Source organism: Osmerus eperlanus, chromosome 22 (assembly GCF_963692335.1).
Source record: "Osmerus eperlanus chromosome 22, fOsmEpe2.1, whole genome shotgun sequence".
Lineage (NCBI taxonomy): Eukaryota > Metazoa > Chordata > Actinopteri > Osmeriformes > Osmeridae > Osmerus > Osmerus eperlanus.
The window spans coordinates 9,039,229-9,051,734 of NC_085039.1; the positions used below are offsets into that span (position 1 = coordinate 9,039,229).

At 51.7% G+C, this 12,506-nt stretch overlaps 1 protein-coding gene across 1 annotated transcript in view; it reads left to right on the forward strand.

The window, feature by feature from the left end:
- Nucleotides 1-12,506, forward strand: part of usp43a (ubiquitin specific peptidase 43a) — a 61,141-nt gene that overhangs the window by 35,974 nt on the left and 12,661 nt on the right. Inside the window, exons 5-7 of the mRNA XM_062448897.1 lie at nt 2,884-3,046; nt 5,402-5,513; nt 9,110-9,213. Of these exons, the coding sequence (XP_062304881.1) occupies nt 2,884-3,046; nt 5,402-5,513; nt 9,110-9,213 (379 nt within the window). The remainder of the gene's footprint in view (nt 1-2,883; nt 3,047-5,401; nt 5,514-9,109; nt 9,214-12,506) is intronic.

Below are 12,506 nucleotides of genomic sequence, written 5' to 3' on the forward strand. Positions count from 1 at the left end.
GAATGTAAGATTTTTTGTAAATGTTAAGACAGGTGTACTATAGCTTTGTCTTCTGAAATGTGTGCAGTGTAGAACCGTCCAACATTGTTGTCTTTTATGCACTGTTTTCTGTTGTTGCGTTTATGTTAATTGTCGTAGTTTGGTTTTGTTCACTTCCTGACTTCTTTCGCCTCACAGCCCAGCCTCACAGCCTCACTGCCCCACCTCACAGCCTCACAGCCCCACAGCCTCGCCTCACAGCCCCACCTCACAGCCTCACAAGCCCCACAGCCCCAGCCTCACAGCCTCACAGCCCCACAGCCCCGCCTCACAGCCCCACAGCTCACAGCCCAGCTCACAGCCCCACCTCACAGCCTCACAGCCCAGCCTCACAGCCCCACCTCACAGCCTCACAGCCCCGCCTCACAGCCCAGCCTCACAGCCTCACAGCCCACCTCACAGCCCCACAGCCCCGCCTAACAGCCTCACAGCCCAGCCTCACAGCCTCACAGCCCCACCTCACAGCCCCACAGCCCAGCCTCACAGCCTCACAGCCCCACCTCACAGCCTCACAGCCCCGCCCCACAGCCTCACAGCCTCGCCTCACAGCCCCACAGCCCCGTCTCACAGCCTCAAGTGACAAGGAAGTGAGGGAGAAAAGAGAGAGAGAGGAGGAGAGGAAAGGGGTAAAATAGAAATACAAGGGGCATGGAGAAAGGAGGAAAGAGACAAACATGAACACAGAAAGACAGAAAAGTATGTGGTCGGGGGGGGTGAAAGAGGGGGATGGAGACATGTGGGAGGAAGAGATAAAGGTGGAGAGTGTGAGAGAGAGAGAGAGAGAGAGAGAGTGTGAGAGTGTGAGAGAGAGAGAGAGAGAGAGAGAGAGAGAGAGAGAGAGAGAGAGAGAGAGAGAGAGAGAGAGGGGAGGAAGAGAGCAGCACAGAAGGAGCGTTTCTACAGGGCTGAGCTGTTTAATTAAAGCTGTCACACTCACTGCCAGGCTCCTGAGAACAATCTCTCTGCCCCTTACTCTCTGTACCCTCTCCCTTTCGGTCTGCCCTCTGTATCTCTTTATCTTCATGCTCTCTGTCTCTCTCTCTCTGTCTCTCTCTCTTCCCTCAATCTTACTCTCTCCCCCCACTTCCCCTTCCCTGTCTCCCTCACTCCTTTTCTTCTCCTCTGCCTCTGTCTCTGAGAGAACAGGAGAGCGGTGGTGAGAATGAGAGTCTGGCAGAGGGTACTCCCCTCAGACCTTGTCTGGAGCAGACAACACACACACACACACTGCACACACACACTGCACACACACACACACACTGCACACACACACATGCACACACACACACACACTGCACAAACACATACACACATACGCATGCGCACACACACTGCACATACGCACACACACTGCACACTAACGGACGCACACACACTGCACACACACATGCACACACACAAGATTCACAGACACACACACTGCACGCACACATGCACGCACACACACAAGCTTCACAGACACAAGCACACACACGAACTGCACACACAGCATGACGCACGTAGCCAGACACATTCGCACACATGCGTTCAGCTAAAAACCAGACCTACTGTACAATACATGCCACACACACTTAAACAAGCAGGCACTCATAGGAGGGAACCAACTAGCACAGCCGGCACCCTCCATTAGCTTCACGCCCTGAGCCCAGACTGAGGGACTGTTATGGAAAACATCACTATGATGTTAGAATGATGGCATTTAAATGATTGCTGTCTCATGGTAGGAGACTCTGGCTTAGGATGGCTTACAAACTGAAGAGCATGTAGAAGTTTCCAACGACATAATGGTAGAAGTGCAAAAAAACAAAAGGAAGGGTTTGTGTGTGAGGTGGGGTGGAGAATGTGGCGACTGGGACCAAATACAAAAGGTTGTGTGAGAAAGAGGGGGAGGGGGGGTGGGGGGGGAAGTGAAAGACTGGCAGGCCGTCAGAAGGACCACCAGGTGACACTTGTCACCCTCCACTCTATTAAGCGCCCTGGTTTCGCAATTAGAAGTCAACAGCAACTCTGAAAGCTATTACCATGTTCTTGCATTGTGACAGTAAATAATTCTTCTTCACTTCAGTGTGCTTACTGAAGGCCACGGGGCGCTGAGCATATTAGTGGCTCCGAACGTGGCCCGTTCTCTCAAGCGGGTCTGTCTTCGTGGGCAGCGTAGGGGGACGTGATACCAGTCTACTTCCTGTTCCGTGGAATGAAAGGGTTCACTTGTTGCGCAGTGTAGGCTATAATGTGCCGTTGTGTGCGTGCGTGTGTGTCAGTATGTGTACAGTTTGACGGCGGACAGTGATTAATTGCACAGCGGGGTTTGAACAAGCCTGTTTAATTTAATCCTCAGATAATGTCAGAGTTTACGTTGCCCGGGAGACCGAGGTGTCGCTCTCTCCGTTCGTGCCACCAGTAGCAGTTACGTGCCGTTAATCAACTTGTGTTGATGGTAACACACGTAGCGACATCATACTTTACAACACCCCTGAGTGGCTCAAGATTACAGCACCATTGTATTGTAATGTTCACTGTGAGAGATTGTTTTGAGATCCGGGTAGTGTCAACGATTTAACCTTTGGCTTTGGCATGGATTTCAGCTGCCAAACATGGACTGTAGTCGTGTGTTTTGGCACGGTGCCTGTTTGGTTTCCTGTTTGTTCTGCTACTGTGTGGTTTCCCCTCGCCGTCCACAAGTGTTAGCGAGCTTGAAGCCCTGGGAGAGCTGGACACGGCTAGCATGCTGCTTCCACCTTCAGCCCACTTAGTCATCTCTCCTCTGTAGGCTGGGGCTCAGTGTAGAACAAGTCTCAATCGGACAGGTCCTTCGTGTCTGACCTCTGACCTCTCCTCCCCAAGGGTACCACCACAGCCTCCCCTCCTCCCCCTACACTTCCGGGCCCGAGGGTCAAAGGTTACCGCCGTCCGGCACGCTGTCCTCGGAGTTCCTGGACCAGGGTGGCTCCACTAAGGTCCTCCTCCTGATCTGCAACACGGCAGGTTCTAGCCAGCAGGCTGTCAGGTGAGTGGGAATTGGTGGAAGCGGGTTTGTTTTACAATTGGAAGTGTACTTAAAATGTAGCCTACTGATTTTGTACATTCGTACTCATTGACAGCTTCATGTAAGTATGTTTGCACTTAAATTATTATACTTGAAGTATACTTTTCGCTTGGGTGGGATTCAAATTTCTGTTTCAAATACACATACACACTGTCAACCATCTTGAAGTTGAAGTTGTTGTAACTTCTGTCCTTTACTTTTTTCTTCTTTTTTCTTTCATTACTGTGAGAGAGAAAAATGATGAGATAACATTATGCTCTGCCATGCTCCAACAAAACCCAGTCTGAACATCAAAACCCCTTTTTACTACTTAGTTTGACATCCGTTGGTTTGTCCGCTTGTCTGTTTCTAAATGTTCCTGTAATACAGCCCTTTTCTACTGAGGGGTTACTGGAACAATCTTCAGAGGAGCCACATAAAGCCCGAGTAAATAGTATTGAATTATTCAATGTCCATCTCATTTATAGACCTCCAGAGAATCCTTTCAGCCTCTGGGTTCATAGAGAGTTCGGTACATGCTTGAGGATACATTTCCTGATCTACTGTAGGTCGGAACTTAGTGGCAATGACAATCCCGGCTGTGTGTCTGAGAGGGGCCCACACCTGTCAATCAAAGGTCCTTGTCAGTTCTGTGCCCTGTCATATACAGTCTTATATATAGTGTCGTGATCTCTGTGTGTGTGTGTGCCTGTGCCTAAGTGTGTGTGTCTGCTGTGTTGTAGTCGGCGGCAGATGACGGGTATTCCCATGAAAGGCCTCTTAATGTCAGGATGACATTTGAGTACCTGTCTAGCCCCCGGTCTCCCTCCGCAGGGAGCCTCTTGTTTGTTTACACCCGCTGACTGGCAGATGTCAACTGTGGTTGACCCAGATCGCCCGTTTGACAGAAGCCCCCCGTTCCTCTCCCGCTCACCCTCCCTGCCTCTATCCCCCTCTCCTCCTCCGACACTCCCCCTCTACCTCGATCTCCCCGCCCCGCTCTCTGTCTCCCTACTTCCTCTGCTCTCTCTCTTTCCGTGCCCCTCTTATCCTCACTCTTCATCTTTCACTCAGTTACTTCCGCTCGCTCTCCCCCTCGACCTCGTCTCTCCCCCCCCCCCCCCCCCCCCCCCCCCCCACTCTCTTGATCGCGCTCAGAAGGAGAGTAGGCCCAGCCTGTTGCAGTGGAGTTCAATCACACCGTGGTGTTATCACTATAATCTCCTTCTATGGTTCTTGATGAAGTCGGCTATTTTAGGGCGCCGAGATCGGTTTCAGCCATCCCGAGTGTTCCGGTTCAGATGAAGACTCGGGTTGTGAGAGGGCATTTGCGCTCGTCGGTCTAGTTACTGTTCCATCCGTTCCCAAATATATTTTGGAGACTTGAAGGTTCCCCCGCAGATCTTAAACATCCTTTAAAGTTTTTACATTTCAAAAGAAATAGAAATATACCTTGATCAGTTTTTCTTTTTTTTTTGGGGGGGGGGGGGGGGGGGGGGGTAAAGTAGCTTCAAATCCTGCTTGAATCCATCGTTCCTTATTTGGAGTTATAGTGATGGGATCCATTTTTATAGATGTTGTAATCCTAGATTTTTTTTTTTGAACCAAAGGTGAGCATGAAAGTTTAAAGTGTTCAAACGCCGTTATTGGATAATTTCCTGCAAACTTGACATTCATTTCATGTCATTGGGTTTGGAAAAGTCTTTGAATTGTCATGAAGGAGAACAGAGAGCCTTGCAAATTGTTGACAGACCTACCAACTATTCTGTTGTTCCTTAATTTCGGCCATTTTCTTTGTATGTGTCCCTCGCACACTCTGCGCGGCCTCAAACACACTCACATTCAAAGTCAGACACAGAACAATGCAGAGGATGAGAAAAGAAGCTTATGGCTTTCACTTCTTTAAAGGTGGCCCAAGCGTCGGATTAAAAACAAACGTATTTGTCTTAATTCAGTGAAAAACATATTTTTTGGGGGGGGGGGGAACTGTACAACTTGGATCGCTGAACAACAAACCCCTTTTCAATCCACACTGCTTTTGGGAATTAAAATGTATAATTCCCAAATGGACTTTCTGAGTTAAAATTTACTCAAGCCTGAAATACATTTCCAATGCCACATAGCTATGAGCTCTGCCCTCCCTCCCTCCCCCTCTCTCTCTCTCTCTCTCTCTCTCTCTCTCTCTCTCTCTCTCTCTCTCTCTCTCTCTCTCCCTCTCTCTCTCTCTCTCTCGCTCTCTCTCTCTCGCTCTCTCTCTCTCTCTCTCTCTCTCTCTCTCTCTGCCTCCTCCCTCTCTCTCTCTCTCTCTCTCTCTCTCTCTCTCTCTCTCTCTCCCAGGTTTGGTCCTCCCTTCCATATGCGAGAAGACAGGACCATCTCCTGGGACCAGCTCCAGCAAAGTATCCTCAGCAAACTCTATTATCTGATGCTCAATGGATCCCAGGCACAGGTACCGTAGGGCTGCACTTCCCTCGACACACACACAGACACACACACAGACACACACACAGACACACACAGACACACACACAGACACACACAGACACACACAGACACACAAATCTTTTAGCTAACCTCTGCAAAGTTACAGTACGATAACTTCCATGGACAAGGTTGGACACGGCCTGTGCTCCATGACTGGTGTGTGTGCGTGCGTGTTCGTGTGTGTGTCCTTCATGTCCTCAACAACTTTCTTGTAAAGAGAAAAAGAAGAGGGGGGGGGGGAACTGAACTCGGAGCGAGACCCGAATTGCCCTTAATTACCAAACGGGAGACATTCAATAAACTGGAGAGGCAGGGGTTGGGAACCATCTCCAGTCTCTCTTTTCTCACCCAGTGTGTTTGGGGCGGCAGCACACACAGCCACCCTGACACGGCTGATAACGTGAGAGCCCGTCAAGCCCGTGAAGAGGCTGGGGAACTTGCAGCAGAGTAATTATCTACACGCGCTGGGTTTTGATTCCAATTCCACAGAGCAGGGAGTCGGTTCGCATAGTTAACTCGCCACCCGCGCACCTTGGTAACACACTGGGAGCTTTTGACATTCTGGTTGGAGGTTGACAAGCCATCTTTTTGGATTTTTAGAAAGGGCGCTTGTTCCTTGAATGATGTAGCGTCACCACAACCCCCCCACCTAACCCCCCACCTAACCCCCTACCTTACCCCCACCTAACCCCCCACCTAACCCCCCACCTAACCCACCACCTAACCCCCCACCTAACCCCCCACCTAACCCACCACCTAACCCCCCACCTAACCCCCCACCTAACCCACCACCTAACCCCCCACCTAACCCCCCACCTAACCCCCACCAAACCCCCCACCTAACCTCCACCTAACCCCCCACCTAACCTCCACCTTACCCCCACCTAACCCTCCACCTAACCCCCACCTTACCCCCACCTAACCCCCACCTAACCCCCACCAAACCCCCCACCTAACCTCCACCTAACCCCCCATCTAACCCCCACCAAACCCCCCACCTAACCTCCACCTAACCCCCCCACCTTACCCCCACCTAACCCCCACCTAACCCCCCACCTAACCCCCCACCTTACCCCCACCTAACCCCCCACCTAACCCCCCATCTAACCCCCACCTAACCTCACCTAACCCCCCACCTTACCCCCACCTAACCCACCACCTAACCCCCACCAAACCCCCCACCTAACCTCCACCTAACCCCCCACCTTACCCCCAACTAACCCCCCACCTAACCCCCCACCTAACCCCCACCAAACCCCCCACCTTACCCCCACCTAACCCCCCACCTAACCCTCCACCTAACCCCCCACCTTACCCCCACCTAACCCCCCATCTAACCCCCACCAAACCCCCCACCTTACCCCCACCTAACCCCCCACCTAACCCCCACCTAACCCCCCACCTAACCCCTCACCTTACCCCCACCTAACCCCCCATCTAACCCCCACCAAACCCCCCACTTAACCCCCCACCTAACCCCCCATCTAACCCCCGATCTAACCCCCCACCTAACCCCCCACCTAAACCCCCACCTAAACCCCCACCCAACCCCCCACCCAACCTGAGACCATCACCCTGACCAACCCTTATACACACTCTCAGTCCAGTGTGGGCTGTGTAGTCACTATGGGAGATGCCATGGCGACGGTGCTGTGTCTGAGGAGGGTTTTATCCAGGGCAAACAGACTTCAGGCTCAAAGTCTCAGGTAGGCCTTAGCCCCGATAAGCCCCGGACAAGGAAATACCTTCTCCAACCTGCTGTCGTCTGATGCGTATCTCAGCAACAGGACCTGGCTCAACTTTGCAGTTTTCCCAGCCCTCGTTAAGTGCTCGCCCTTCTTTCATCCACAGCCACTTTGGGTCTTATTGAACTTGAAGTCAATTGGAATTAAAGGTGGCAAACTGCTGTGGGACCGGTCAGGTTAAGGGTAAAAACCATCTGGTGTTGACCGATAGACTCATACCTCAGTCAATATTATGTCATTCTTGTTTGTTTTGTACATGAGGTGATTTGTGATAAGATGCAATGGCGCCCCCAGTAGGTTTCTGAAAACTGCTCTTGCAGTATGTCAACACAATTTGATGCTAAACAGGAAAATGAACTTCTGTGAATTAGAATCCCCGGGATTAGTTTTAGATGATAGTAGTTGCGGATATAGAAAATAACAATATGGTGGATTATTTACATCAAAGTCACCGTCAAAGTCAAAATCATCTTCTGATTGCTAAAAACAAGTTCTTCTAATATCCCACTGACCACATAGACCAATCCTCCCCATGCGAAGACTGGTCGTCTTCTAAGCTGTTCGTGTTCATTCCCTGTACCGGCGCAGGCCCGACCTTCCCTTGAACTCTGCATCGGTATGCACATCTCGTCACAGCCAGACACGGAACTGAGCTAACTAGCTTTGGCTCACACCAACTGACTCCTGACGGCTCGGGCTTCTTCCTGTTTTGACCCAACATGGCTGGATATGTTTTTTCATCATTACGTAGGGAGGGGGTCAGGGGTCACACATTCATGTGTTCATAAGGGCGTTTTTGGATCTCACCAGATGCCTCGCTGTAGATGAAATGCTCTGTCGGTTTTAACCCTGGGCTTTCTACAGCCTGTTACCGGAACGTTCCGGTGCCATACCGAGGGATGAAATACTCTGGGGAGTTACTGGTAGAGCCTGTCATGGCGTGACAACCGTCTCGCTTGGAAACGCTACCTGTGGAGATGTCCGTGGGTCTTTTGATAGTGGTTTTATAGGCAAATCTAGGCCAGCCATTTAGCAAATAAATCTCTCTTACTAAAACATCTCTATGTTTTGTTTTCCATCATATTCTCTGCTTGACACACTAAAGTGTGTCACCAGAACTTGACACACACCAACATACCTTCACTCACACCAACACACTGTCACACACTCGACTCAACCTTATTGACACCACCTTGAGGAAAATAAGTTTCTCCCCTTGCTTGAAACTCACTTAAACTTTCGAGCGATGACTCACCCGGCCCCTTAGCCTTTAGCCCGTGTTCTCCAGTTCATTACGGTCCCTACCTATCTACCTCAGATAAGTTCAGAACGGCACATGTGAGAGCCTGTGTCGCAAAACAAAAGACCTCGCCATTTTCATTTGCGGGTTAGGTCCTATTAACAACCTCATTTATTTTTCTTTCTGCTCTGCTGCCGCTCCATTCTCTTGTAGGCCCTGTTCGAAATGAGTCTATTAGGAACGTGATTCTTCTCTCCTCTCTCTAACAACTCTGTCAGTGTCTTTCAGGGCATCCAAAGAGCCTTAGAAAACACCTGACACACCTCACAACTTCCTCAGTCAAGGGGCAGAGCTGCCCTGCTACGACGCGGAAAGAGTAGTGTCAACAACGCTGTTGTTGTGTCTGGTACCTGTAAGAGAGGGAACGGGATTCCAGTCACTTAAACAGCCGGGGCAAGCATCGCTAGCGGTTCATTAGCAAACCAGACGTGTGAATGGATGGAAATTGGAAGGTTTTCTCTTTTTAGGTCCCGTTTGAAATGTTAACGTCTTGCCCTCCGTGTTGTCTCCCTACAGAATGCAGGGGTGCTGTTCAAGATACGAGTGGTGGGAGTGTCTGCGGCGTACAGCTACCTGTCTCCACAGGACAGTCGGCCGCTCTACCACCCTGCCGTGGACAGGTAACGTCGGAAGTGCCTCGCGTCGGTCCAGCCGTCCCATTGGTTGGCGTGGCAGTTTTTCCCTCTCTCTGTATCTCTGCCGCTCGCGTCTTTCTCTGCCGTGAAACATCGGCGAACGCGCAGCCCGTCGCAAAGAAGCCCCCCGCCCCCCCCAAAAAAACGAGCCTCGATATCGCTCGGCGCCAAGAAGCGGCACGCGCCCCATCGAGAGGACGTCTCGTGCACGTTCTTTGAAAGCTTCCAGAGCCTTCCGAAAGGCCAACGAGCTGAGAGAGGATTAGAAGAGGCGTAGATAGCGGCCGCGGCGTGACGATAAGAGACTTTATTTGCTCGGTGATGGAGCGGGGTGAGAGACGTTGGGCACAGGCACTCGGCACGCGAGCCGTGCTCTGCTGTGCTGTGGACCTACAGCAGTATGGTGGCGTGCTGTTCCAGGGCTCTGGAGGACGGGGAAGTTAGGTCATTTGCTAGATGATGATGGAAAGAGAGTGTGTCTGTGTCTGTGTGTGTGTCTGTGTGTGTGTGCGGGTGTGTGTCTTTTGAGCCGTTTTTTTAACTGAAATGTAATTACCAGTTACAACTTTACATTACTCAATCTGACTTCTTTCAACCCTGCCTTTCCACCGTTGACTCTTGCCGCTCTGTCTATAAAGATGCACCATTTATGTAAAGGTTATTTGAGATGTTTTGACATCGGCGTTCTTCATCTGCACAGGCATACGTAAACTCGGAGTAACTGGAACATAACATTGTTGTCTCTGCTGAAAAGAACGGAGGTACTGGACATTTTAAAGAGCCCTGACAATTTATACCACTGGAACATCCTTGAACGACAATGCGGTAAAGCAAATATAGTACACATGTCCAGTGACGCCGCTTTGTAATTATGTTATTCCTCCGAGCCGGAGAGCCACTTTGTCTGGTCCTCATCTCTCCGACATATTGGTTTCTTCCCGCCAACAATACAACTACATCAAATTCATTTTTCATACTCTCGCATGCAAGGAGTGTGACCCCCTGTGCACAGTTGGCCGTACCAAAAAGTATTACATATGGAAGTAATTGCATTTGTCTTGTCTCTTTCTCCGCATCATGTCGAACACGATGTTCCTGGAGACATGTTATAGCCGGAGGCAGGCGGTTTCAGGTATGGGAGGAGATTGGATTATGGTGGACCAGGCTCCCCGTGAGAGCAGTGTGTGGGGCGGCTGTGGCCGGGGTGGGATTTCTGCTGGAGGCTTGATGGGGAGCTGGGATACCAGGCAAAAACACACATGGGGGGATTTCGGGACTGGGGGTAGGGTGGGGGGAAGGGGTGGGGGGATTGGGGGACTGGGGGTAGAGTGGGGGGAAGGGGTGGGGGGATTGGGGGACTGGGGGTAGGGTGGGGGGAAGGGGTGGGGGGATTGGGGGACTGGGGGTAGGGTGGGGGGATTGGGGGACTGGGGGTAGGGTGGGGGGAAGGGGTGGGGGGATTGGGGGACTGGGGGTAGGGTGGGGGGAAGGGGTGGGGTGGGGGGATTGGGGGAGCATGTGGAGGAGATGGCCCGAGAGAATCGACCACGTAGATGGAGAGAGAGACCGAGAGGGACGGAGAGAAAGAAGAGAGAGAGACAGAGAGGGAGAGAGAGAAAGAGAGACAGAGAGAGAGAGCGGGAGGGAGGGAGGGCATTGGTCAATACGGGCTTCATTTCCGAGTTTATTGTCCCTTTGTAATAAATCCATAGGAATTTGTAGGCACAAACTCGGATTGGTTATTGGAGAGCACAGGACCAAATCCACAGAAGCCAGATACCACATCAACATACAACAAAAAGCACAACGCTTTCTCCGGCCTGGAGGCCATTGGAAAGGAGATGCCCGGCATGGAAACATTGGGCCACAAATGATGCGCTGCACTTCTGATGCACATAGAGGAGATGGAGGGGGTGTGTGTAGGGGCGGACACTTCCATTCACACTGAGCAGAGGTGTCATCACAGCCACGCTCTCCTCAGCGAGCAGCCCTTCCTGGTATGACTGACAGGTGAGGGAGAAAGGGCCAATGGGGTGGGGGTGGGCGGGCGCTACCAGGTCCAGTTCCACAGAGGAGAGGGGGGAACTATCTGACCGCCACCCACCAGTGCCTAAGGGAATCTATCTGTGTGTGTGTGTGTGTCTGGGTGTGCGTGCGTGTCTCAGACTTACTGTTCTTTTTACTTCTCTTTCGGGGGCACAAAGTGGCCGTAAAACCCATTTCAAGTCCTTCTTTCGGGTTCTAGAAGGGCTAGAATAAAGAAATGAAGTGGTATTGATCTTCTGAGAACAGGGCCTTGGAGTAGGACTGCTCAGAAAGGACTTGAAATCCGTGACAGACAAGTAACAAGGCGCTGCTATGGGGATTGTATATTCCGTACGACATATGTATGCGTGTGTGTGTCTGGCAGTGACTGCCGATTGGACGGCACAGTGTATATCGCTTCGAAGAAGAAACTGAGTTCTAATTAGTTTATGGGTTCCCCCCCCTCCGGTATGTACATGCACTCATTGACCCCGCTCCCTCTATCCGGAGCCGTTTTTCACATCCCCCTTCCGACAGCCAAGCCGCGGCGAAGATAAAAGCCTTATTAATTCCCTCCACGTCCTCGCGCCGTCCCCACCACCCCTAACATCCGCGCCGAAACCATCGCAATTAAGCGAAGGAAACGAAGCGGCCTGTCAGGGTAAATCTGGGGGGCGCCGCGGCCTCGACTCCCAATCCCCGAAAACAATGACTTGCTGTTTGACTTTCCGCGCGTTGGGAGGCCTCGTCGTATTTCACACGGTGACAGGCTTCGGGGAGACGTCTGCTCCCACGATCCGTGAGTCGAAACCCAAGACTTTCTAATGCTATTCCGTGTGCCTGGCTTCCCTGTGGGAGCCGGTGATGCATCAGGGGTATTACGGGGAACGCATAATAGATCATAACACCGACCGTGCACCTGCAGGTGGAAGGGGGGCGGGCGGGCGGGCGGGCGGGGTGGGGCTGGTTGATGTAGGAGGGGTGTGTTTATCATTAGCTGGGTGTTGCCTCTGGGACGGTGACCTTCCTCGGGCGCGCGGGAGTCAAACGAGCGCTCGCTCACTTCGGGACGAGAGAGAGAGAGGGAGAGGGGGAGAGTGAGAGCATCACAGACACACTTTCTGTCTCTTTGACTAGCTCCCTTTCCATCTCTCTGTCTCCCCAACCCCCACCACCACCCCTCTCTCTCCCTTACATGCAAACGCACATACTTTGTTTTACTCAACCTGTCGATTTCTCTCCCACATAGACAC